Here is a 24842-nt window from a genome sequence, read left to right on the forward strand (position 1 = left end):
TTGCTTTTGAAAAGTGGAGTAGCTAATCCTGTTTCAATACAGTAAAAATAATAAGGTATCTCTTTGATAGTGAGATCTGTCAGGACTTCTTTATGTTTACAAAAATCCTCTGTTGGAAGTTCCTCTTCCACCAGGTTCCTTGGATAAAGTAAATGTTCTTCTGAATACCATGATGCACTCGGGTTCCTCAGATAATTTCACTGTAAAATAACTATATTTTTTGCACCCGTAAGTTTATTGGTGGTCACATAATACTGTGAAGGACAGTAACTGATTGACTCAGTTTCTATGACTAGTGACACCACAGATTTTTCAAGGGACATCGTTAGTCAAGGAATTTTCTCAGTATTTGGGAAAGAAGGTTTCTCAAAATAGAGAAATTTCAACATTAGAGGACAGAGGAATGGAGCATTTTGAAATTCCATGCAAATACAAGATGAGAGCTCCATCTCTTGGGTCCATTTAAGTTGCTTGGAGTGTTTCCATTGGCCTCAGTGGAAGCAGGATGGCTTGAATGTAGATTTTGTCATCCCAGAAGAGTCTGTTAATAAAGCATACTGTTTACTATTGTCTTACAAATATTTTGTTGCTTACCAGGGCCATAAAGACAGTAATATATGTGAAATACTTAAGTGTTTTTATATTTTACTCTTTTAAAAAGTGACTGAAGAAGAGTCTTACTACATAGAGGAGACAGTAACTGTTCCAAAAAGAGAGGAAGCCCCACCTAAAAAAGGTATAAGTTCATTTCACTACAGCATATGAGTTGTTTCATCATTCTTAACATTATGTTGCCACTACATGTTTATGTCCATTTTTGGCATTTTTGTTTGTATTTGTGCTATAGTGTTACTACTCCTCAATGTAAAACTATGTATTGTAATCTTTTAAAGTGCCTGAGAAGCACAGGAGAGTTGTCCCTGAGCCAAAAGTCCCAGCTGCTCCTAAGGAAGCTCCAGGAGTTAAAGGTATAAACCAGTTCCCCAACCAGTTCATGTGTCTTCAAAGGGATTATGTTTGTCTTTATGTCTTGCTTGTACATGTTGACATAGGTGGTGTCTTCTCATAGTGATGATTGCTGTCTCTTGAAAATTCTTGTTTGTGTTAACTCAGTAAAACACATTGTGTAGTAGGCAATTGCAAATATTACACTTTAATATTCTTTCTCATCTTTCTTCTTATCTTGCTCATTTTTCTAAAGTTCCTGAAGTTCATAAGAAAGCAGTTCCTAAAGAGAAAGTACCTGTTCCTGTGTCTAAAAAAATAGTGGCTCCACCAGCAAAAGGTATATGTGTTTTGTTCCTGTTGCAAAAAAAAAAAAAAGCTATTTTGCTGCATTCCATTTTTAACATATATGCCTTGGCTGGGGATTGTATTGTTGATACAACATATATCTCTGGTATCAAATTTCTTCAACATTAAACATGTTTTTATGTCTGTTTGTCTACAATGACACCTGTGATGTGTGCTGTCTTGATGAGATGTATATGTTATTGTATGTTATTTATCTGTTATTTCATCTTCTATCTTATACCTGTTGATGAAATCAAACAAATTTTCTAAAGTTACATAATCTTTTTTAAGAACCTGAGGAAGCACTGGTGCCCACTTTTGAGGCAGAATTTGAAGAACCTCCAACAACCAAAGGTAAACAGATTATTACCATGGAGTTTTTTCAGTTAGGTCTTGCGGTATTTTTGTTTAGGCATTTTAATTAAATACAGTGTTGTTTGTGAGTATCTGTAACCTTTGTAGGGATCTCCCCTTTCTTTTGACTCTACTCATTTTGGTGCTGTGAATGTAGAGGCTGCTCTTCAGCAGTGTATTATTTTTGTTGCTGTTGAAGTTCACTTAGCACTTTTTTTAAACAATCAGAGTAACTAAAAGAAACATATATCTGCATTTCAAATATTGTAATTAAATATCCTTGCACATTATTTTTAAGTGACTGAAGTGCACAGGAAAATTATCACAGAAGAAAAAGTTGCAGTTGCTAAAAAAGAAGTGGCTCCACCAAAGAAAGGTATATAAATTTTCAGTTACACTACAGAAGTCTTGTATCAGAATTGTGGTTTGTATTTATGTCTAGTTATATAACACAGACTCTAATGTTCAGTGTTTTCTGTCTTTTTTTTCTTTTTTTACTTGAAGAAATGTCAAGTCTCTGATTTGTGTTTTGTCATCTGTTTATATTTGTATACTTTGAGTAATTTAACATCTGTTACAATAAACGTTTTTTAAAAACTGCTAGCAGTGCCCAAGAAGCCTGTGCCAGAAGACAAAGTACCTGTTCCAATTTCACAGAAAGTGGCAGCTCCACCAGCTAAAGGTATACAAGTCCTTTTGGAAGTAGAGATGTCTCTTAAATATCAGATATCCATGTGCATCATACTCACAGTCTTCCTAGTTAATAAAATCTGTCTCTCCTGATTTGGTTGTAAATGAAAAGGACCTTCCACTTTTCCCCTTCAAAATACTGCTGAGTGTGACAGAGAATAGTTATGCACCTTCATTCTTACATTTTTTAACTAGTATTTAATTTAATTGATCACTCTATATGCTTAAATGCTTGCAAAGCTGAGTGACAACATTACTCAGTGAAAAAAATTAAACACAAAATTTAAAAATAAAATCAACATTTATAATATTGTCAATATTCAATGACGTGTTTCAAACTTACAAACATGTTCTCTGTTTCTGTGCTTTTCTTGTGTTTGATTTTGTTATGTGCCCTGAGTGTGTGGTGTTCTGTGGTTTAATTGAGTTTTTGAAGAGTTTAGAGACTAAGTGTTTATCTCTTATTTTCATCTTCATTCCATCTTACTTCACAATATGTGAATATTCTGCTCAATTTTGTTTTGTCTATATATCTAATATTAGATCTATTATTTTACTATATATTATCTGTATGTCTCATGTGATTGTTGTGTTTATTATATTTTCTTTTAAAGAGTTTGCTGTTTGCTCCTAATTGTTTGTCTATAATTCTTTCATGCAAGTTTCAGAATGTGTGTGATTTCTTTTAGAAGCTAGTTTTCTTACAATTACTATCTTTAAAGTCTCAGAAGCACAGAGGAAAACTGCCAGAGAAGAAAGAGTATCCATTGCTGTTCAAAAGAGAAAAGTGTCTCCACCACCAGAAGGTAGTCCTGCCCATGGGTTAATCTATGAACAGATAAGACATTTAAAACTACCAGAGCTTCAGGCCTATTGGTCTGGCATGTCTCCTGAGGTTCAAATTTAGAATTATAGAATCATTTAAGCTGGACAAGACAGTAATGTCATTCAGTCCAACCATTAACCTTACACTACCAAGTCCACCGCTATGATCCACTGTAGTCCCAGAGGAACTTTTACAAAATTTTTGAGAAATACTAGAGACATTTTTCCCAATTACTCTGGGTGTGGGTGGTGTCAGGAAACAATAGTTATTTTTCCAAGAAACTCCAAATGGGATATTTATTATTGTACATGGTATTACACCAGAAAAAACAAAGTTAATGTTAGACTCTGTCTTTGAAGTACCAACAGAAGAAGAACATTGGGCTATGTCAGAGGAAGTATCCGTTTCTCTCCACACAGAAAAGGAGATTTCATACACAGGTATGAAGACAAAAGATTCTGTATCCAAAGTTGCATCTTGTCAGCTAGTAAAAAAAACAGAGAGAATAAAACAAAATTTTATGTCCTTTGCTACTGCCCGTTTATCACGAAAGGGAAGCTTGTAGAATGGTGCAGGACAGTATTTCACTCTCGCAATAAAATTCTGTCTCTCATTTAATTCTTTCGTTTAGCTTACTGCTGTTCACATTGTGGAAGCCAAATAATTGCATTAAGTCCTCCTTTTAAAATCTTGCCACCTGTCTGACCTTTGAGGGGAAACAAGAGCCAGTCTTTGCTTTCATTTAGATTAACATGCTTCATTATTCTGAAAAGACAGACAGCCCTTTCCTGTTCTGTAAAAGCAACTCTTCACCTAAATCTAAAGTTTAAAGAAAAAATCATTAGCTCTACTGCTGCCTGCATGGATGAGACACTTAACACAATCCAATGTAATGGATCTGCCTGCTCAACAGTCCATAGCCTTTAAGAAAAATTTATTGCTCTTTTACTTTTGCAGACTATCAATTTATTTGTGAAAAATGAGCCACAAGATGCCTCACACTCACTACTTTTAAATCTGATACTGTTGATAAATGGCATTAGCATATTCATATCATAAAAGATTAATACAGACAAATCAGTGTGAAGTTAAATTATCTATTTAGTTTCCAAAGTTGGGGGACAAGCATATTATGAGTACGAAGAGTATGATGAAAGATGACCTTTGGTTCTCTGTAAGGCAGGTGTAATATGCCATCTGGTCTGGAAAGAAAAGGGTCAAAGCAGAAAGACATTAAAGGCAACAGTTCTCCAATAGGGTACCAGACTTTGGTGTTTTAGCTGGAAAAAAAAGAATCCAAAGGAACCCGAGCTTTCTGAAAAGGGTATTCATGCATAATGCAGTTTTTGTTTTCAAATCCACCAAAGTATCAGTTCCAAGCAGTTTCTGTTTAAGATTTCAAGTGTAGATGCACCTGGCATTTATAATTAAATATCAAGGAGGACTCTGCCAGAAAATACTTAGAGAGTTAACGAATCTTCACATTGCCCCAAAAATAATACCAAGCATCAAGACCTGTGGCAGCCAATCATCTATGCTCACTGTAGCTTGTCATGAATAAAGTTTCTTCAAATCTGTCAGCAACAGAATGGATTCCATCTCTGAAGGTCAAAAAAAATCTCAAATCTGTTAAGAAAACGCCACAGTTATTCTCCGACTTGGCAAGTCTGCCAGATCTTAAAATGCCAGAGTGATTTTCTGTGCAGTTTCCAATTCTATTGGTCAAAAATTTTCCAAGACACCTGCCTCAGAAGACAAGACCCACACACTTCTGTAAAAGAGAATATGATGCTTAAACATAGTATTCTTTCCTGAATAAGTCTGAAAAATTGAACATATCCACATCTTAATCTTTTGGAGATGCTCCTGCTTTTACAAGGAACGGCTCCTTGCCATGTCAAAACAAACAAGTCACATCATAAAGTAATTGACAGAAGAGGAAAAACACCTTCCTCACTGAGCAAGTCATTCTTTTGCTTTTAATTAGACCAGAGCCCTTATCTATTGTTAGTCATTCTCAAAGTTTTTCTCCATGTGTTCCTTCACCTTCATCTAGAGTTTTCTACACAAATCTTTTGTTGTGAATGAGGACTCTTGATCTCTTCCCGAGGTAGTGTAAAGTGTCACTTCTCTGGAGAGGAGCTGCTACAGAGAACAATAAGGTTTATTGATTTTGTAATTGGATGGTTTTGGATTTTGAGTTCTACCCATCAGCAAGCTTAACTTCACGGTTGGCAGCAGTGGATGAAGCAGGAATCATATCAGCTGCTTATATTAGTATCTTGAAAAGACTGTTGTTTCTTAATTGAAAAGAAGCCTAATGGCTTCTCTAGCTACATGTCCAGTGACAATAAGCACACTTGTCTTTTACATGTCAGCTGTGTGTTTGTAAGATATCTTTTTTCTGTTTCTTGCCAAGAATACTTTTGCTTTTAAACAATTTACATATAAAAATTCTTAAATGTAATTGTACTATATCTTTCAAGTGCCTGATGTACCAGAGAGGGCTGTCATTGAAGAAAGAGTACCAATTTATCCTCCTAAAAAAATGGCAAGACCACCAGCCAAAGGTATACTTGATAGAGTATTCAAATACGGTGTAAATGTTTTTTGTGTCTTGTATGTTCCATGTACAGTGAGTACTGATTTGTTTTCTGTGGAATGTTCCTCCTCTGGTTAATTCTTCGTTGACAATGCCTTGTGATCCTTATTATTAGTAAGATCTATGTGCTAAATTTTAAGGTTCTTTTAATTGGTATCTTTTTAAGTGCCTGAAGTACGCAAGACGATTGTCCGAAAAGAAAAAGCGTACGTTGAAGTTCCTCAGTATGAAGAGGAGGAGGTTCCAAGGTATGAGGAGGAAGACACCACCAGATATGAGAGGGAGGTGATCCGTTACAAGGAGGAAGTTCGCCATTACGAAGAAGTTAGTCACTATGAGGAGGAAACTCCTCAGTATGAAGAGGAAGAAGCTCCTCAGTATGAGGAGGAGGAAGAAGTTCCTCAGTATGAAGAGGAAGTCATCCATTATGAAGAAGAAGCCGCTTATTATGGAGAGGAAGTTGCTGAGTATGAGGAGGAAGAGCCACAGGTTCCTCAGTATGAAGAGAAGGCTCCCCCACCAGCTAGAGGTATATTTTAACTTTAGGGTTTGTGTGAGGAAAAGTAGTATCTTTTCATTCTATGAAAGTACCAAATTTTGTTTTAAAATGTTGCAGTGTGCTTTACAGTGTGCATTTTTAAAGATGTTTATTGATTATTATATAGTGCAGAAAACATGTGATGGCTGTATATCTACTCTTTACTACTAACTCCATAAATTAAAATTTTCATGTTCATTCCCCTTTCATATGATCTCTGTATAAACCAATATGAAAATTCAACCAAGCTAAATTTCATCCTCATCTGGGGTCCAATTTTTCTATCAGACTGTGCTTGAAATATTTAAAAATACTTATGTAAATTCTGCAAACATAGACAAAAATATATTTATCTAGAAAACAGGGAGGGTACTTGAAAATAAATGATGTAGGAACACAATTAACACTGATTTTTTTCAGAAATCTTAGAAAGCCCTCTGGTTGATGTCTATTTCCATCTTGAAGAGAATAATATACTTCCATGGAAAAGAAAAATATCTATATTTAAATATTCTAATTTCAGGTGTTTTCCCTAGGAATAATTTTTATGGTATGGGTATGAATTTTCTACATTGTTAGTACAGGATGAGCATAGTATTCACTACTTAGGAGAACTAGGTCATGCCAAGATCTTGGTAATAAAGATCTGCATATAATATATTCTGCATCATAATATAAAGATACAGATAATGTAATTTGATTTTCCAAAATTACATTGTCATCTAAGAGTATAATTTCCAGTCCTGTTCCAAATCATTCCATAGTGTTATTTTCCATCAAAGAAGTTCAGAATTTCGTTTTACTAATTAATAAATATCAAAATTACATCTAACATTGTTTACAGTAGAAATTTTGTTATGAACATGAGAAAAGATGGGGCTGTACACTGCAAAACCCAGGTTAATCCCGAACAGGAAGATTAGTGTGGGCTGAAATTTCCATTTAATCTCTCACAGTAGCTAAGTTTAATTCACATGTGCTCCGAACTTTCTTCAGTCTGCTCAGAGCCAGTGCAATTATTCTCCTGTCATTGTAAAATTTATATGAACATTTCTGGGGTTTGGAGTACAAACAGATGTTTAGATACATTTTAGTTGAAATCTTTGCCTCACTGCAGTTAAAGGAAAAGTCTGTTAATTTCAGAGGAGTAAAGGGAATTTTTAAAAAGCATTTCATTTACCCAACAAATTGTGGTATAAACTGCTGGGTACTTATAATGGACAGTTCTGTACTTGAAGTAAGTCAGTTGATAAACTAGATGTTCTTGGGTTTTTTGCATTTAGAAAGCTCTTGGAAACTTTTCAGGAAGAAGATGCAGTCAGCAATTTATATTTAATGTATATAAAAGAATATGATCAGGTGCAACCTATTACATGCCTGACAACCATTGGGAACATGTTTTTAATAGCTCGTTCAAAAAATCTCTCTGACTTAACCTTCTGAAAAAAGAAAATCGTCTTTTAAAAAAGCCCTTGAAGTTGAAAATATTTTTATTGATGGCGTCCATGGCTAAGCAGGGAGAATGGACATAAAAGCAACTAATATGATGTGTTTGTTATTTTATTTTGTCTTAGTGATAAAACCCTTTTAAATCATAGCTGTTTTTTTGGAGTATGTGATGTTTGTTTGCGTGAATATGTATTTGTTATTTGTGATGTTTGTTTGAACTTTATGTTCCTGTTGTTATGGAAGTAAATACCTAAAACATTAATGGTATCTTTCAAGTGCCTGAGGTTCCCAAGAAGCCTGTTCCAGAGGAAAAAATACCTATTATGAAGAAAAAAGAACCTCCTCCAGCTAAAGGTATATATAATCTCTTTACATTAGAAGACAGCCTCTGAATATGTAATTATTTTTCTGATGCCTTAATTGCTTATTACTTTTTTCTGTTCTTTTTGGAGAGGGGTCTTCATATGAAATATTTGTGTTGCTGTATTTTTTGTTTCATTTCTGTTTTGAGTAGCTTATGGTTTACTTTTTTAACCAAAATCATGTTTTTGAAGTGCCCGAGGTGCCAAAGAAACCTGTACCTGAAAAGAAAGTCCAAGTGCCGAAGAAGGAAGCTCCCCCAGCTAAAGGTATACGTGCTTGTCATTATCTGTGATCAGAAAGACCTTCTAGCATTACCTTATCTTCTCACTTGTGTTAAAAACTAGGCTAGAAAAAGAGTTGTTATTCTTAAAGGACTGTGGTTCTTTTTGTTTGTGTTTAATTGTTTTAGTGTGACTGGTTTGTATGTCATGTTGTCTTAGATTTTCATGCCAAGCTCAATATTTAATATCTTACTAAGTTCCAGAAGTGCCAAAGAAACCTGTGCCAGAAGAGAAGGTTCCTGTTCCTGTACCAAAAAAGAAGGATGTTCCACCAGCCAAAGGTATATGACTTGATATAGCTCTTGACTGAGTGCTTTATACAAAAGAATAATTTAAAAGTCAGTCTTTTTTTTGTACGTGATGTAGAGTGAAGAGTTTTCTATTCTTGTCAGTTCTTCTTTGTCACCCAACTTTATTGATTCATATCAATGTTCTTTACCTTATGACTCAAAAATAAAATTCTTAAGCTACAATAATATTTTTTCAAGTGCCTGAAGTGCCAAAGAAACTTGTGCCAGAAGAGAAGGTACATGTCCCAGTGCCTAAAAAAGTGGAAGAACCTCCACCAGCCAAAGGTACGCCATTTTCTGGTTCAACTGTGTGATTCTGTTTTTGTTTCTTCATCTTTATAAGAAGATTGTTACTGGCAGTAACAATCCCATTCTTCAGCCCAATGTGTTTGAACCACTCCCTGAGCTGTTTGACACTGTTATGTCTGTGTCTGTCGGTCATGGGGTCCATCCTTACTCTTTGCTTTGAAAATGTCTTTGTGTTTTGTATCGTCTCTGTCTTTTGGATCCTACATATCTAATCTTTTAAGGGACTTGCTGCTTCAAAAACAGATGGTCCAAAAGATAAAAAATTTACCTAAACAGCCAGACTTCCCCCTTAAACTTACCACGCCAGTTTTTAGTTCTGTTGTGCCTGTGTATTTGTAAGTTTACATCTGTAGATAAATCAGTGTTAACTTTCATCAAACTACTAGATTTTACCATATTTGTGTAGTTATCTTAATACCAGAGATACAGTTATATTTTTACTAGGTTTTATATTACATTGAAAATTAATTCCCTAAACAAAAATGTCTTTAAAGTGCCTGAAGTGCCCAAGAAGGTTCCAGAAAAGGCAGTACCTGTCCCTGTACATAAAAAGCCAGAACCTCCACCAGCCAAAGGTATCGCTTCCTATAGCTGAACATGTGGATAATGCTTGTTCTTGGTTTTGTGTATTTGTTGTTAGAATTTAACTGCAGTGTTGTAGCAGTGTGTGACAAATGTACTTGCTTTAGCTTCTGTGTAAGTTGTGTCTAAGTTTTCTACAATTAAAAACTATCTTTAAAGTGCCAGAAATACCAAGACGTCCCAGTGAAGAGGTACCTATTTTTGTTCCTGAAGAAGAAGAGGAAAAGGTTCCAGAGATGCCAGCAAGAGGTACAGCATTGATTCTTGAAGATTATGAGAGCTTTGTTCAATTCTTTAATAGATCTTCATCTTCAGTGATTGTTTTAAGCTTGGTATAAACCTCAATTAACCTTTTGAGAGGAGTTTTCTTCTTCTTCTTTCTGGTCTTTGTGACTTTGTTCTGTAGTTTTAGTAGTTTTGATGCTCTAAAAGCAATTACTAATTTCTTATCAAAACAATATCTTTGAAGTGCCAGAGGTGCGCAAGAGAGCTGTCCCAGAAGAAAAAGTACCTGTTGCAGTTCCTAAAGTAAAGAAAATCCCACCAGCTAAAGGTATATCACATTGTGATGTATGCAGATAGCTCCTCTCCCTCCTTTTTTCATATTTCAGTGGAAGCTAATTTTAACATTCAATTTGTACTCATGTGAATCCAGGTCATGCTGTTTCCCTGCAGTGAGCAGTGCTAGGGCTCAGACAGGGCTTGTCTGTTCTGTTATTGACTGCAGCCAGCTGAGAATCAGGCCTTGAATGATCTGCTTTATTCCAATTTAGGTGATTACTGTGAATGAAATAATTCGTTGTGATATTATCATCCAGAAATAATTTTTAAAGTAATTTAAATTTTCTTTAAGCAAAATAGCTGAAATTGAATTTTATGGCCCATTACCTGGAAATTCTTCAGTTGAGGAAGATCACTCCTACATGTATCTTGAGAATAAGCTAGATTCTCAAGGGTTTCAGCTAAACTTATACAAAAATAACATCAATTTACAACTGATCATACTAATGACCAGATCCTATACCCTAAATGTAAAATTTGAAGTGGAGGTACACTATTGCAAAGGCCACTGTTGGATGCCAAGCAGATTCTATCTCAGTAGCTGAGTTTTTTAAAGAGAAAAAAAAAAAAGAAAGGAAAAAAAAAAGGCAGACACTGAAAGGTTTTTATGTAAAAAACCTTAATGCTAATAATCTTCTTTGACTCTGGTTTGTAGCATATCTTGCTAATATTTTCTGTTTGCCAAGACTGTAGAATTAAAAATTGGGCAAAAGTGCTAGTCCTCATATAATCCTTGTAATCCAATTACGTATTGCTGTTTTCAGGGAGTTAAAAATACCCAGTAGTTTCCCCTATTTCTATTTCTATTGTTACTTTAAAGTTGTGTCTTTGTGTTTTATGTTATGGATTTTTCTTTGTGATGTTGTGAAAGTAAAATTCTTAAAACAATATCTTCAAAGTGCCTGAGGTTGCAAAGAAAGTTGTGTCTGAAGAAAAGGTTCCCATTTTTGTTCCTGAGGAAGAAGAGGAATTTATTTCAGAGGAAATTGTACCAGAAAAAGGTACATGATCTTTTCTTGCAAGTCACTGATTCCATCTTTTGTGTTCATTAAAATTCATCTATTTCTTACTCTAAGTTTTATGTAGCTCTTATATATGTTGGGGGGGGGAATTTGTGGTCTTGTTCTATGTTTTTATCTTGTTTCCATGTTCACGCTTTTACTGTTCCAAAAGCAATTTTAACACACGTTTGCAAAATAATATCTTTAAAGAGCCAGAGATTCCTAAGAAACCTGTTCCAAAGGAAAAAATGCCTGTGCCTCCACCTGAGAAACTGGAGCTTCCTCCAGCAAAAGGTGCATAAGTTAACAATGTGTTGTTATACAGTGTCTCTGTTTAGTTTGTTTGTTATTTATGTTAGCTTTGTGTCCCTGCTGCATTTCTGTATTGTTATCTCAGAGTCAAATTCCTAGCACAAAACAAGCTCTAAATCTGTGTGAGTTGCTCAAGAAGTCTGCCCATCGGTGTAAAATGTCTTTTGTTAAAATTTCTGTTTCATCTTTAAAAAATATATTCTGCAGATCAGTCCTTATTATGTCTCTTTGTACATGTTTTCTGTTCTCTTTCTCATACTACTGGTGGATGACATTCTTAAAATAAAATGTCTTTAAAGTGCCTGAGATGCCTAAGAAACCCATTGCTGAAGTGAAAGAACCTGTTCCTAAAAAGGTGCCAGCTCCATCAGCCAAAGGTACTGCAGATTGTAAACGCTGTTGTGATTAACTGGTAATATTCTTGATCCAAGAGTTGAGTTTAGAAAGGGACACTTTAGTATTTCTGTCCTGTATTGTATTTGACACTATAGTATTGTTTGTTTGTACGTTTCTGCTCTGTTATTCATAAACATCTGGATTTCTGTCCATTTAAAAATTCTGCAAAAGTACACTGAAGTTAGGTTTTATCTTTAAAGTACCCAAGGCGCCTAAGAAGGTTGCTCCTGAAGAGAAGGTGCTGGTTGCTCCCGCTGAAAAAGTGGAGGTTCCAGCAGCAAAAGGTATATGTACTCCTTATAATTAATATTTATGCTAGGGATACCCTTGACCTTCTTTTTTCTAACTTTTGTCTCTGTTGTACAAGATCTTTGTTTGTATTTATGTTTAAACTCTTCATTTTCAGTGTTTGTGTTGCTGAACCATAAAGCTCTGTTTCTTGTGCTTTTCTACTTACATTGCTCTAAGGTGATTTGTTGTTTCTAAATTCCTAAACCAAATCTGTATCTTTTAAGTCATGGAGGTGCGTAAAAGAGCTGTGGCAGAAGAGAAAGTGCAAGCTGTTGTGCCCAAACCCAAAGAACCGACACCAACCAAAGGTACAGGTATATTTCCTCTTATTTTTCCCAAAGATTTTTTTCCTCTTCATTCTAAAATCTTTTATAATATATATATTTTTTCAGAAGCATAGTTTTATAATTTAATGTAACTTATGCTTGAGGTTGTCATGCATATTCTCTGTTCTTTGTCAATTGTCTTGGCTAACTGTAAAAAAAAAGTAATATTTGTCAGATAGTAACAATAATGCTGTTTCTAAAGTGCCCGAAGTACCCAAGAAACTTGTACGGAAAGAAAAAGTCCCTGCTCCTGCACCTGTGGTGGAGAAGTATGAGTATGCCTACGAAGAATATGAGAAGTATGAAACATATGAAAGCATTGAAGAGTTTGAGAAGATCCAGGAAGCTGAAGAAATTGAGGCATACGAGGAACCTGAAGAACCTGAGGGATATAAGGAAATTCTGGAACAGGAATATGAAGTGGAAGCTGAGGAGAAAGATGTCTATGAACAGTATGAGTTTAAGGAGAAGGAAGAGATCTATGAGAAATATGAGGAGGTATATGAGGAGGCTTATGAGACCAAACCAGCTATAGGTAAATCAAGTCATGACTTCTTTGTTCTTATAGTGTGGTGAGTTTTCAGTTGCTGCTTAAGCCTCCTATGGGTGTTTATTTCTATTTTGCCTTGTTTGTAGTTTTATGTGTGTCTGTTGCTGGTAATGATAAGTTTGTCCCTATCCAAGTGCTTCCTAAGGAATTCCCTTCCCTGTAAAATGGGAGGGGTCCCTATCTGACTGTCCAAGAGTGAACTAGCAGATATATAACACAAGCAGAGAAAATTTTAATCTTCTGATGTAATTCAGCTTCAGCCTGAATTATTTTTTATGAATTAAAATCTAATTCTTTTGTCCAGTTCAGCTCCTTTGAGTTATAAAGATATTAGGACTCATGTAGAATCTTCTTTCCCATAATTTAATTTATGATCATAGGATCCCTCACATCAAACAGAAAGTGCATCTACAATGTACCAAATAGATGTACATTGATATTTCTTATTTAATAACTCAAGTATTCTGAGATGACTGCTCCCTTTTTTCTGCATGAATTATGAGATGGCTCCTCTACAAATAAGTGATTGCTCTGCTTGCTGTCTTTATGTCTGTTTTTTCATAAATAACTTATAATCCATAATGACATATTTTTAAGTGCCTGAGTTGCCCAAAAGACCTCTGCCAGAAGAAAAAGTACCTGCTCTTAAAAGAGAAGCTCCACCAGCTAAAGGTACATCATCTTCAGATAAATTCTTCTGCACGAGTCTCTGAATCCCCAAATCCAGTACTTTGCCTATTCTGATTTGACTGCTAGACTCTTAGCTTTCTTTCACAGTACTGTTAAAGACAGATTATTTTTTAAAAAAATATTTCTTTAACAAAACAAAAATCAAACAAATTACTTCTGGAGTCAAAGGGAATGAAGTTAGTACTTTAATTTAATTGTTGCCATCACAACGTAAGTGATGTCTTAAAGCTGATGGTTAAAACTCTAGTTTCCTGCAGAATCCTAAAAACCTAGAACTTTTTTTAACCTAATGGTGTACAGGAGTGTGTGCTATCTTAATAGGTATTCTCTGTATCAGGATTTATGAAACATAAGTGTTATGAATAGCAATTGTCAGCACATGCTAGAGAAGTTACTGCACTAGTTCAGAGTTCTGTAATTTTCTGTTCATAGCACTAAATTTGCCAGGAATTCATTTTTTCTAACTTTTATTGTTATTTCTCATATGTATTGTCAGAAGGAAATCAGTGGGAAAAGGTGGATCAGTCTGCTTGCTTGTTTTTATAGAAAAGCTTGGAGTTATTTGATAGGAAATTGCAACCTTACCTAATCCCCAGCTGCCATTAATTAGAGCTGATAGTACATGAAACCTAATTGTTAAGGCTTATCCCTATTCAAAATTTATCCAACAACAGCAATGTTTTTCTTTCACTGAATACTGAAACTCTAGCTGCATTAACCCAAGCAAAACAGATAGGTGGCCTCTTTTCTATAACATGTATTTTTGTATTTGAGGAATATTTTTGTGTTTTGCTATGTTTTCTGACTCTTTGCATTGTTTGCTTTTTGTTGAACTTCTATTCTTACACAATACTCGTATTGCAAATGTTCTTAAAAAAACTACCAATGTCTTTAAAGTGCCAGCAGTGCCAAAGAAACCTGTTCCAAAAGAGAAAGTACCACCTGCAGTTCCTAAAAAGGAAGCACCTCCGCCAGCTAAAGGTATACTTGCTCTTCATTGTCCTTGTGAAACATAAAGTCTAATTTCAGTCTTTTGTCCTCATTATTTGTTGAGAAACACGTGCATGTTTTATGTCCTCACGGTGGGTCTTTTTTCATTTGTTTGTCATTGAGTCTTTTTTGCCTGTTGATTTCACGTCATTTGTTGAAAACATGTTAGAGTCACTTAAAAAATGTGTGTTCTGTCATTAACTTGCACATGAAAAAAGTTCAGAAATAAATAATATCTTTAATTCTTCTGGACAGGAATCTTTCAAGAATGTATTTTTTAATATGTTATTTTTCTATCTAATCTTCAAAACTAACAAAATGTTCTTTCAGGAAGGATTTAATTCTTTGATGTTTCAAGAATCTTCCTTGCTAGACTTGCTCTTCTTCTTCTAAATTCTTTCAAGTAGCTTTGAAAGCCCTAAAAGTAAATTATATCTTAAAGGGCCAGATGATTTCAAAAGACCTGTCCCTGAAGAAAAGAAACCTACACGTACGCCTGAAATAGAAATTCCACCAAAGAAAGGTAAAAGAGCCTTTGATATGAGATTATATGGAAAGGGAATATTTGTGCCATTTTTTTCCCAGCTAACATCACTAAAACTTGTCATGTTCTTTACACCACTGCAGTCTCTAAGTGGAGATTGAAATCTCAGTGATAAATCCCAAACTCTGGGGCAAACATTTCAAATATGTGCTAGACACTAAATCACTGAATTATGAATGAAAACATGCTGAGGAAGTATTGCTGCTTACAACACCAGTATCTAAAGCTTCAGTGCTTTTCTATTTATAATATAGTTGTGAATTTAGTTTGAACTGGGGTTTTGATACCAATACACAGGTCATAATATTGGTGAAGAAGTAATAGGGTAAGAGCCAGTAAGTTAAAGCTATCAAAGCTGTTACACCAACCAGAAGGAAGGGCAGAACAATGCAGTAAGGAAAGCAAATGGCTCACTCTTTGAGAGCTGAAACCATAAATTTCTTCATATAGCTCATTGTTCCAGGATGGCAGTTCTAGAACTGGATCCTACTTAATTCTTGACAAGTTTCCAAGACCTCAAAATGACTTAGTTTTCTGGGCTTATTTCTGTTTGGGATATTAAAAGTTGAAAATTACTTTGAAGTTACTAAAAAACACTAATATCTTTGAAGTTCCTGAGTTTCATAAGAGAGCTGTCCTTGAAGAGAAAGTACCCTCCATTATTCCTAGAGAAGAGGAGTCTCCTTTTTATGAAGGTACATCAATAACTCATCTACCAAATAGTAAATTGAAAAGAATATATCAAGTCATGCTCTATATTATTCTGTAAAATATAAGCTAATTTTAATTCATCTTTAAAACTGCTTAAAATAAGCTTATATCCATATCTTTCAGACCATCTATGTCCACAGATTTAGATATAATTCAACATTTTAAAAACATTAAATTTAAAACCTTACACTAAATGTATAAATTGAGTTTAGCATTTTAAAAATGCTATACTTTTTCTCCTCTAATAATGAGGAAAAGATACATAAATAAGAGACAGACTAAGTTTCTGATTCCAGAAGCACTTGAGTCACACTGGAGAAAAGAAATTAACTTAAGTAGACAGTGGTTTAAGAGTCATCCTGAGCAACTCCTAATTTTTGAGTTGCAATGGAGATAGTCAACTCCAAATGAAGACTTATGAAATTCAGCTACAAATTCTATCTAATACGCAGAACTAAGAAACTAGAAAATAAAATTAAATATTTCTGTAAACATATATTTTACTAATTGGGAATGGTAACTTTTAGCAGTAGTAAGTCAATGATCAGGCTGAAAGATATTTAAATAACTTATGCTCAAACAGCTCTTTGTCCTTATGCATTTCTGCATGTTTTTATTTTGTCTTTCTACTCCTGTCTTGTAAATAATATTAAAATATGTAAAATAAACTAATATCTTTAAAGAAACTGAAAGTTATGGAGAAGTTCCAACAGAAGAAAAGATGCCTTTTATTACTCCTAGTGAACCAGAAGCTCCAGCAGCTAAAGGTAAACCAACTCTTCAACTAATCTGTAAAGCAACACATTCCTACAAATTATTCATCTTCATCATTCCATCTGTGTGCTAATCTGTTATTTAATGTTTTCATTCTATTGTTTCCTTAGATGCTATGTGTCTGTCATTGCTTCTTTGCTACTCACTGTTTGTGTATAATAATGTTCTTTAAAAAATTTAATATCTTTGAAGTATCTGCAGTGACAAAGAAAACTGTTGCACTTAAGAAAATACCTGTTGCTGTACCTACAGAAGAAGCTCCTCCAGCTAAAGGTACATTACCTCCAAATTAACACTCTCTAACCTCTTATCAAAGTCAGATACCAAGTGAGAAACCCAGCTTGCTTGTTTTCCTTAAACAACACAACTAGATGCTAGAGACACTTTACAGTTGGATTTTTTTTCCCTATAAGTAGTTGCTTAAACAGATTGACAATTCTGCATCAACAATTTTAAATTTAGGAAGACTAAATTAGACACAGAAATTTAGTAGGCAGAAGATTCAGGGATTAGTATTAACTTTTTTTGACTTCATGTCTCATGTTCTATTTCTCAAAATACTTTCTCTGACAATATATTGGAAAAAATCTAAAAGGCTGTGAGAGAATATTATTTGCAAAAGGACTCTTTGTAGTCATATCAAGGGCTTAAAGAAAGTTAACATTAAGGTTCAACTTTAAATCAGGACAAAATAGAAAGCCACAAAATTTTTAATAGAAACATAATTTTGTTACATGATTCCAGAATTGAAGAGCTCTATACATGATGGAAGCTTAAAAATTAGTTAATTGAACTAGATTTTTGCCTTGCTTTTATGGGTAATTTTTAAATTTCAAAAAAGAAAACTCTTTTTAGTGCCAAAAGTCCTTAAACACACACACACGCACACAAAATCATCCCACCAATTAACAAACAAAACCAGGAAAAACAAATGAAAACCCAAACATAAAAATCCCCTACTATCTTTTCAGAGAAGAGCATATTCAGAACCATAAATACTAGGAGTTAGAAAAATAACTGACTCCAGAAAGTGAAGTTGTTAAGTTTTATTCACATCTCAATACCACATATTTTTCCTATTGTTTTTGTAGATTTAATTTTTTTCTTTTTTTACAAAACTGTATTACTTATTTCATAATGCAAATTTCTAAATTAAACCAATATTTTTAAGTTCCTGAAGTACGAAAGAAAGCTGTCCACAAAGAAAAAATACCTCCTGCTCTACCTAAAGAAGAACCTTCACACTTTACAGGTATAAGAAATTTTAATAATGATTCGAAGAATAAAAAATGTGTTTTCGTATGTAAATTATTTTGAGAGCATTCTGTTTATCATGAACTAGAATTTACTTAATGGCTTTGGTTACTTTCAACAGTAAAAACTAATTTAAAGAAGTATCACCTGTAGTTGTTCTTAAAGTTAATTGCTACTTAAGATCAGCCCAAAGGGGAAAATAATAAAGAAAAAGTGACAGAACTGAGATAGACAGGGCCTATCTCTGCACTCAGGGTAGTAGCTCAGTTTAGGACACGTCACACATCTTCCTTCTGACAAACTGCAGAGGTCAGGTCAGTGTAGAATGTGAGGGGGTTTTCATCCCTTGTTTGAAAGCATCCTAATTTTGCACATGGATATAAAATAGACCTGTATGTCTTCAGAGGAGCATGAATATTTGCTTATATTTCTTATTTATCTAACATGTCTTGTTTTCTGAAGATGCTCTATGTTAATTTAAGTGTTTAAACTAATATCTTTCAAGTACATGAAGTTTATGAGGAGATTCACATAGAAGAAGAAATTTCTACTGTTCATAGGAAAGAGGAGGCTCCACCATCCAGAGGTATATGACTTCTTCATCACCTCTTCCTACAATTTGCTAAGTCTTGAACTCCAGGAAAATTAAATTATTAGTGTTTGTGTTTTAGTCCTTGTTCAGCATAATTCATATTTGTATTTATTCTTTCAGTACCTTATATGAAAAATTTAAATTTTTTTCATGACATGTCTTTCTCTCATTAAATTGAACTAATATCTTTAAAGTGCCTGCAGCCATTAGGAAAGCTGTTCCAGAAGAAAAAGTACCTATTGCTATGCCTAAAAAACCAGAACCTACTCCTGTGCCTAAAAGACCAGAATCTCCACCATCTAAAGGTACTTTGAGACCCTGGTAGAACTGAGGTCTTTCACTCATAAACATCTTTACTTTTTTCACTGTTTCTTTCATAGTTTCTGATTTAATAGTTCATGGTTCACATGTCAGATTTGTGGCGTTTCTGTTGTATATGTCCCATTTTCTGTTTCTTAAGTTGTGTTTAAGTCATAAAATCAAAATCAGTAAATAGCTTTCAAGTGTCTGAAGTGCCTAAAAAAAGTAGTCCTGAAGAAAAACTCTGCCTAAAAACACAGAAGCTGCCAAAGGTATAGGTCAGCATATCCTTTCATTGCTTTTCTACAAGTTTCTTGTGTCCCTTGTACTGTTGTTGTCAAAGCATTAAAGATTAGTTGAGTTTGTCTATTTAGTCCATCCAAGAATAACCCAGAAATTGTATCAGAAGCCAGTAAAAGGGACTAGAAATAAGGAAAGCTCCAGCCATGTTAACACACAGTGAGATTTACAGAACATTTTCACTTTATGCGTACAGCCTCAGAAATTTGATCACGCAACACTAGCAAGTACATCCTATCCCTCTGTTTCACATTGCTCATGTTAAACTTAGGGGTCAATTGATTTCATTTTGAATGGAAATAGAATTTGCACAGAAACCAGCTGTTACAATTCATTCAGGTGTTTTACAAGTCTGTCTGAACTGGCAGTTTGAGTGGCATTAACAACTGACAAGCAGCACAGCTTATCCCACCCTAGTCATGATCACATAGTACTGCCAAGCATCAGTGAGGAGCTGTCATGTGTGACATTCAAAAGGCATTTCATTGAAGTTCAACTTTGCCATGACTTCTTTTTCATCATTATGGGGAGCACAGCAAATCTAAAACTGCTTAACAACAGCTCCCAAGCAAAGTCACTTCCAACTTATTCTTTGCCAGAGGGCTAGAACCATGATGACTTCTCAGAAGTTGTAACAGTTGTCAAAGTATCGTTATCCATCTACTTGTTTTGTCACATCCTTGTATATCTATGTGTTTTGTCTTATGTCTCTGTATTGAATGTTTAATTTTTGTAATTTTAAAACTACACTAATATCTTTAAAGTGTACAAGGTACCTAAAAAAATCAATAAATATTGTTATACCCAAAAAAACAAGGCTAACACTACCTAAAGCTTATATGTCAATAATAGTGTCTTTCAGAGGAGATTTTTCTCTTGAGTTTATAGCAAAACTAATTTATCAAAAATCCTGTATACAACACTTTTTGCATAATATCGCTCTTTTTATATCTTTCCTTCTGATATGCTTCTTGTGATCCTTTTTCTTCTTTACAGTGTACATATTCTAAATGCTTTAATTTAAATTTAAAATGAATGCTGTTTTCTTTAAAGTGCCAGAGGTGCCCAAGAAAATTCCAGAAGAGAAAGTGCCCACTGCTGTTCCTAAAAAACCAGAACCACCACCAGCCAAAGGTATGTTGCACTACAGAAAACTAAAATTTGGAAGAGGAAAAACACCTCTATCTTGATTGTGCAAATTAGATATCTGATTGCTTGTTTGTGTTTTCCTGTTAATTTTACTTTCTGTGCCCATATAGTTCTATATCTGTTACTATGTTTAAAATTCTTCTCTTTTGAATTATAGTTGTACTCTGTACCAGTGTCTTAGAAATATTGATGTAGCTGAGCAGAAGTGAGATTGACACTTGAGAACAAAAGCAGAAATCTTAAGAGAAGAGGAGAAAAGGTGGCCTCTGTGATGGGAAATAGTCCTGACTGACAATGAAAAACTAGCCCCAAAAGAGAACATAGAATGACTGATAGAGATGTCTAATGTAGAAGAAAACTTGTGTGCGGAGACAAAAAAAATTGAGATCAAGAATTCATCACACACAGAAGAATGTGACAAGGAACACAAAATAGACAGTATCAGTCTCAGTCAAATAGGGATTTGGGAGATGTTTGAATAAATTGGAAAAGTAATCTGATGTCGAAGAAGAAACTCCAGAAGACTGAGGTGTTTCCTGAGGCTTTACCGGGACATAAAATAACCTTAATAAACAAGTAAAATCTGAGGTTTTATTAAGAACCTTGGCAATTCCTACTGAAAATTTTTGAATATAACTGTAAAATTTTATATAATAACTGAAAATAATCTGTTTCCTAAAGGGCCTGAAGGACCCAAGGAAGTAGATGTAGAACAAAAACATCAAAGTTGCTGTGCCTAAAACCTTAGAAGTTATACCAGCTAAAGATACCTGGCATTATGACAAAAGTATAGAATCAAAAAAAATTCTTTTCTTGTTTTAACAATATAGAAGAGAGTATTCAGGAACTCTGTTATCATTTACTTCTGTTATGAAAAGTTTTTCAAGTGAGAAAATATTTTGAGTGAAAAAAAAACGATCTTTGTAGTTGGTGTTTCCACTAAGAGTGATCTGCTGTTATGCTTTAGTGTTTATGAAATTCTGACAGTATAAAGTTATTGCTATTTTTGAGTGTCTGAGGTACTAAAGGAACTGGTCCCAGAAGAGGTTTAAGTTAAAGTATCAAAGAAACCAGAATATCCAGTGACTAAAATTGTATGCGAGGAAAAAAAAACCCTTAATTTTCTATGGTACCATTTTAACATCATCATAATTTACTTTTACTATTGATATCTTATAAAATATTTTTGTTGTTTCAATTATGCTTTTTGCATCTGTAACTCAGTGAGGCAGCACAGAGAGTTTTCTCGAGGGAAAGGAGAAATTACATATTCACATCTAAAACCCCTCATGCTTTCGAAGTCCCTGAGATTTACTTTTTCTTAATGTCTGAACACTGCAGACATACATAAATAAAATTAATTCCTTTTTTTAAAGTACCTGAGGTGCCCAAGAAGGTGATTTCAGAAGAAAAAATACACATTGAAGTTCCTAAAAGGCCAGAACCTCCACCAGCCAAAGGTATATGTTCAACAGTAATAAGACTGCACACAAATATTTCTCTAAATATTATCTTTCTTGCATTTGTGTTAGTAGCTTTTTTGTGTATTTTGTATAATATATTTATAAGTGTTACAGACTGTGTGGTCTTCCTTTGTGAGTAGCTCCCAGTGACAGTGGCTACTAACAGTGTGCGTAAAGCAATATGGAAAAAAAAACCCCAACAACCAAATGGTTTGTAAGGGTGGGCTTTTTTCTGATGCTGTTTGTTTTTTTGTTTTTGGTTTTTTTTACTTTGGAGCTATTATTTTCTTTTTAATTCCTATTCTTCAAATTTCTGAAATTAAACAAATGTCTTTAAAGAACCCGAGGTGCCGAAGAAAGTTGTTCCAGAAAAGAAAATACCTGTGCAAAAAATACCAGAACCTGTGGTTGTCCCAGAACCAGAGCCTGCACCTGAAGAACCAGAACTCCCACCAAAGGAAGGTAAATCTCAACACTAATAAAATAACAGAAGTAATGTTTTTCCTCTTTCTTTAACATTGTAATTATCCAAGCCTTCTGTTTCCTGAAATTCTAAATTCTGCTTTTTCTATTTATCTACATAAATGTGTGAAATAGGCACACATGGTCGTTTTTGAAAAGAAATAGTGGCAAATATTAGCTGTCTGAATTACCTGTATGTTATTCTTACTATTATTCTTCTTCAGTTCTTCTTGCTATTTTTGCATATTCTTGCTATTCTACCTGCTTGGGTTAAAGAAAAACACCACAGCTAATAACTTAAAAGTTATAATAGGAGAAGAAAACAAAGTACCCATTCTAGTACCTAAGAGGAGAAGTTACCAATTGAATTGAAATACCAGAAGTTCCACCAAGAAAAACTAGATGACATCACTGCTGTTTCTTGAAAGAATCTTCAGCTTATTGCCTGCAGTGCAATTAATATCTTTTGTCCTGTCCATTCTGTTGACAATTATCATGGCTTTTACTTATATCTTAAGTTACATTATTAGTGCATGTGTGTACTTCCGTATGGGAGCATGGGTTTTGTGAGGTGGAGTGTGTGTATGTAGTCTTGAGAGAAAAGAGAGAAAAGCCACAATGTCCTATACTCAACATTTAAAAAGCCAGCATAAATTATTGATACATGATACGTTTTTAATATTTTCATTACAACTGTCTTCTTATGTTTTATGGTTGGCTTAATTTTGGTATGATTGTCAGTGCAGCTGTTAAATTTAGAACTAATATCTTTTATGTACAAAAAGCAACCAAGACAACTTTGCCAGGAAAGAAAGTACCTGTTCCAGTTCCTCAAGAACCAAAGTCCATTGCAGGCCACGCAAAACCAAAGCCTCAAGAAGCGGAACTGCAAAAACCAGAAGTGTTTGGCCGAAAACTGAAGTCTGTAAAGGCAGTTCAAAAACTAGAGCATGTTCTGACATCTGAGCAGCCTGAGACTGTTTTGACACTCCAAAAATCAGAATCTGTTGTAACATCCAAAAAAACAGAGCATATTGTGGTGCCTGAGAAATCAGAGTTTGTTGTGGTACCTGAGGAACCCAAACCTGATGTGGTATCCCAAAAACTAAAATATGGTGTGATGCCCCCAGTAGAGAAGCCCATTTTGGAATACCAAAAAGTAGCACATGTGGAAGTGCTTGAGGAACAAGAGTTTGTTCTGGCACCTGAAGAACCCAAGCCTGATGTAGAACCCCAAAAACTAAAATATGGTGTGATGCCCCCAATAGAGAAGCCCATTGTGGAATACCAAAAAGTAGCACATGTGGAAGTGCTTGAGAAACAAGAGTTTGTTCTGGCACCTGAAGAACCCATGCCTGATGTAGAACCCCAAAAACTAAAACATGGTATGATGCCCACAAAACAGAAGCCTGTTGTGGAATCCCAAAAACCAAAGCGTGTTGTAGTGCCTGAGAAATCAGAGTTTGTTGTGGTACCTGAGGAACCCAAACCTGATGTGCCACCCAAAAAACTAAAACATGGTGTGATGCCCCCAAAACGGAAGCCTGTTGTGGAATCCCAAAAACCAAAGCGTGTTGTAGTGCCTGAGAAATCAGAGTTTGTTGTGGTACCTGAGGAACCCAAACCTGATGTGCCACCCAAAAAACTAAAACATGGTGTGACGCCCACAAAGCAGAAGCCCATTGTGGAATCCCAAGAACTAGCACAGGTTGTAGTCCTTGAGGAACAAGAATTTGTTGTGGCACCTGAAGAACCCATGCCTGATGTGCCACCCCAAAAGTTAAAATATGGTGTGATGCCCCAAATACAGAAGCCCATTGTGGAATACCAAAAAGTAGCACAGGTTGTAGTGCTTGAGAAACAAGAATTTGTTGTGGTACCTGAGGAACCCAAGCCTGATGTGCCACCCCAAAAGTTAAAATATGGTGTGATGCCCCCATTACAAAAGCCCATTGTGGAATCCCAGAAACCAGAAACATTTATGGCCCCTGAGGAATATGAGCTCATAGTAGTGTCTGAGGAGTCAGAGACAGTTGAATCAACCCAAAAATCAAAGCGTGTTGTGGTGCCCCCCAAAATGAAACATTTTGTCCAGTCCCAAAAAACAGAGTTTGTAGCAGCTGAAGAAACAGACTTTGCTGCAGATTTCCAGAAGTCAAGGTCTACTACAGTGTCCAGAAAATCAAAGTCTTTTGTGCCAGAACCTGTCATGGTGTCTGAGGAACCAGAAACTGTTTTAGAGCCCCAAAACCTGGAGCCTTCTACACCAGTTCGAAAACCAAAGCCTGAAATGACATCCAAAGAACCAGAGCTCGTTTTGGCACCGGAGGAGCCACTGCCAGCCAAGGTGGCCAAAAAGGAGCAGCAGGTTGCTGCTAAAAAGCAAGCAGCTGCACAGCCTAAAGGTATCTCTTGTGCATAGGATCTCTTTTCCTTTCTTTGAGTATGTTGTTTCACTGATCATTTTAAACTTAATATAGATGACTAATATATACTAATATCTTCAAAAACATGCAATGCCCAAAAAGTTGTCCCAGAAAAGAAAATTTCTCTAGCTATTACTGAAAAACCAAAACCTACATCAGTCAAAGCTATGTCA

General features: G+C 34.9%; 1 protein-coding gene across 1 annotated transcript in view; it reads left to right on the forward strand.

Moving 5' to 3' along the window:
- Positions 1-24842, forward strand: part of TTN (titin) — a 238110-nt gene that overhangs the window by 97745 nt on the left and 115523 nt on the right. Inside the window, exons 103-137 of the mRNA XM_039702997.1 lie at positions 662-736; positions 894-968; positions 1202-1285; positions 1585-1647; positions 1946-2023; positions 2252-2329; positions 3060-3143; positions 3523-3603; positions 5650-5733; positions 5932-6294; positions 8029-8106; positions 8307-8381; positions 8594-8677; positions 8885-8971; positions 9490-9570; positions 9737-9826; positions 10047-10130; positions 11038-11139; positions 11350-11433; positions 11751-11828; positions 12048-12131; positions 12363-12446; positions 12667-12999; positions 13612-13686; positions 14602-14685; positions 15137-15217; positions 15850-15933; positions 16633-16716; positions 16916-16996; positions 17895-17975; positions 18483-18563; positions 18764-18874; positions 20223-20303; positions 21695-21778; positions 22121-22243. Of these exons, the coding sequence (XP_039558931.1) occupies positions 662-736; positions 894-968; positions 1202-1285; positions 1585-1647; positions 1946-2023; positions 2252-2329; positions 3060-3143; positions 3523-3603; positions 5650-5733; positions 5932-6294; positions 8029-8106; positions 8307-8381; positions 8594-8677; positions 8885-8971; positions 9490-9570; positions 9737-9826; positions 10047-10130; positions 11038-11139; positions 11350-11433; positions 11751-11828; positions 12048-12131; positions 12363-12446; positions 12667-12999; positions 13612-13686; positions 14602-14685; positions 15137-15217; positions 15850-15933; positions 16633-16716; positions 16916-16996; positions 17895-17975; positions 18483-18563; positions 18764-18874; positions 20223-20303; positions 21695-21778; positions 22121-22243 (3459 nt within the window). The remainder of the gene's footprint in view (positions 1-661; positions 737-893; positions 969-1201; positions 1286-1584; positions 1648-1945; positions 2024-2251; positions 2330-3059; positions 3144-3522; positions 3604-5649; positions 5734-5931; positions 6295-8028; positions 8107-8306; positions 8382-8593; positions 8678-8884; positions 8972-9489; positions 9571-9736; positions 9827-10046; positions 10131-11037; positions 11140-11349; positions 11434-11750; positions 11829-12047; positions 12132-12362; positions 12447-12666; positions 13000-13611; positions 13687-14601; positions 14686-15136; positions 15218-15849; positions 15934-16632; positions 16717-16915; positions 16997-17894; positions 17976-18482; positions 18564-18763; positions 18875-20222; positions 20304-21694; positions 21779-22120; positions 22244-24842) is intronic.

The sequence above is a fragment of the Passer montanus genome, unplaced genomic scaffold (genome assembly GCF_014805655.1).
Source record: "Passer montanus isolate IOZ18808 unplaced genomic scaffold, ASM1480565v1 scaffold1, whole genome shotgun sequence".
Lineage (NCBI taxonomy): Eukaryota > Metazoa > Chordata > Aves > Passeriformes > Passeridae > Passer > Passer montanus.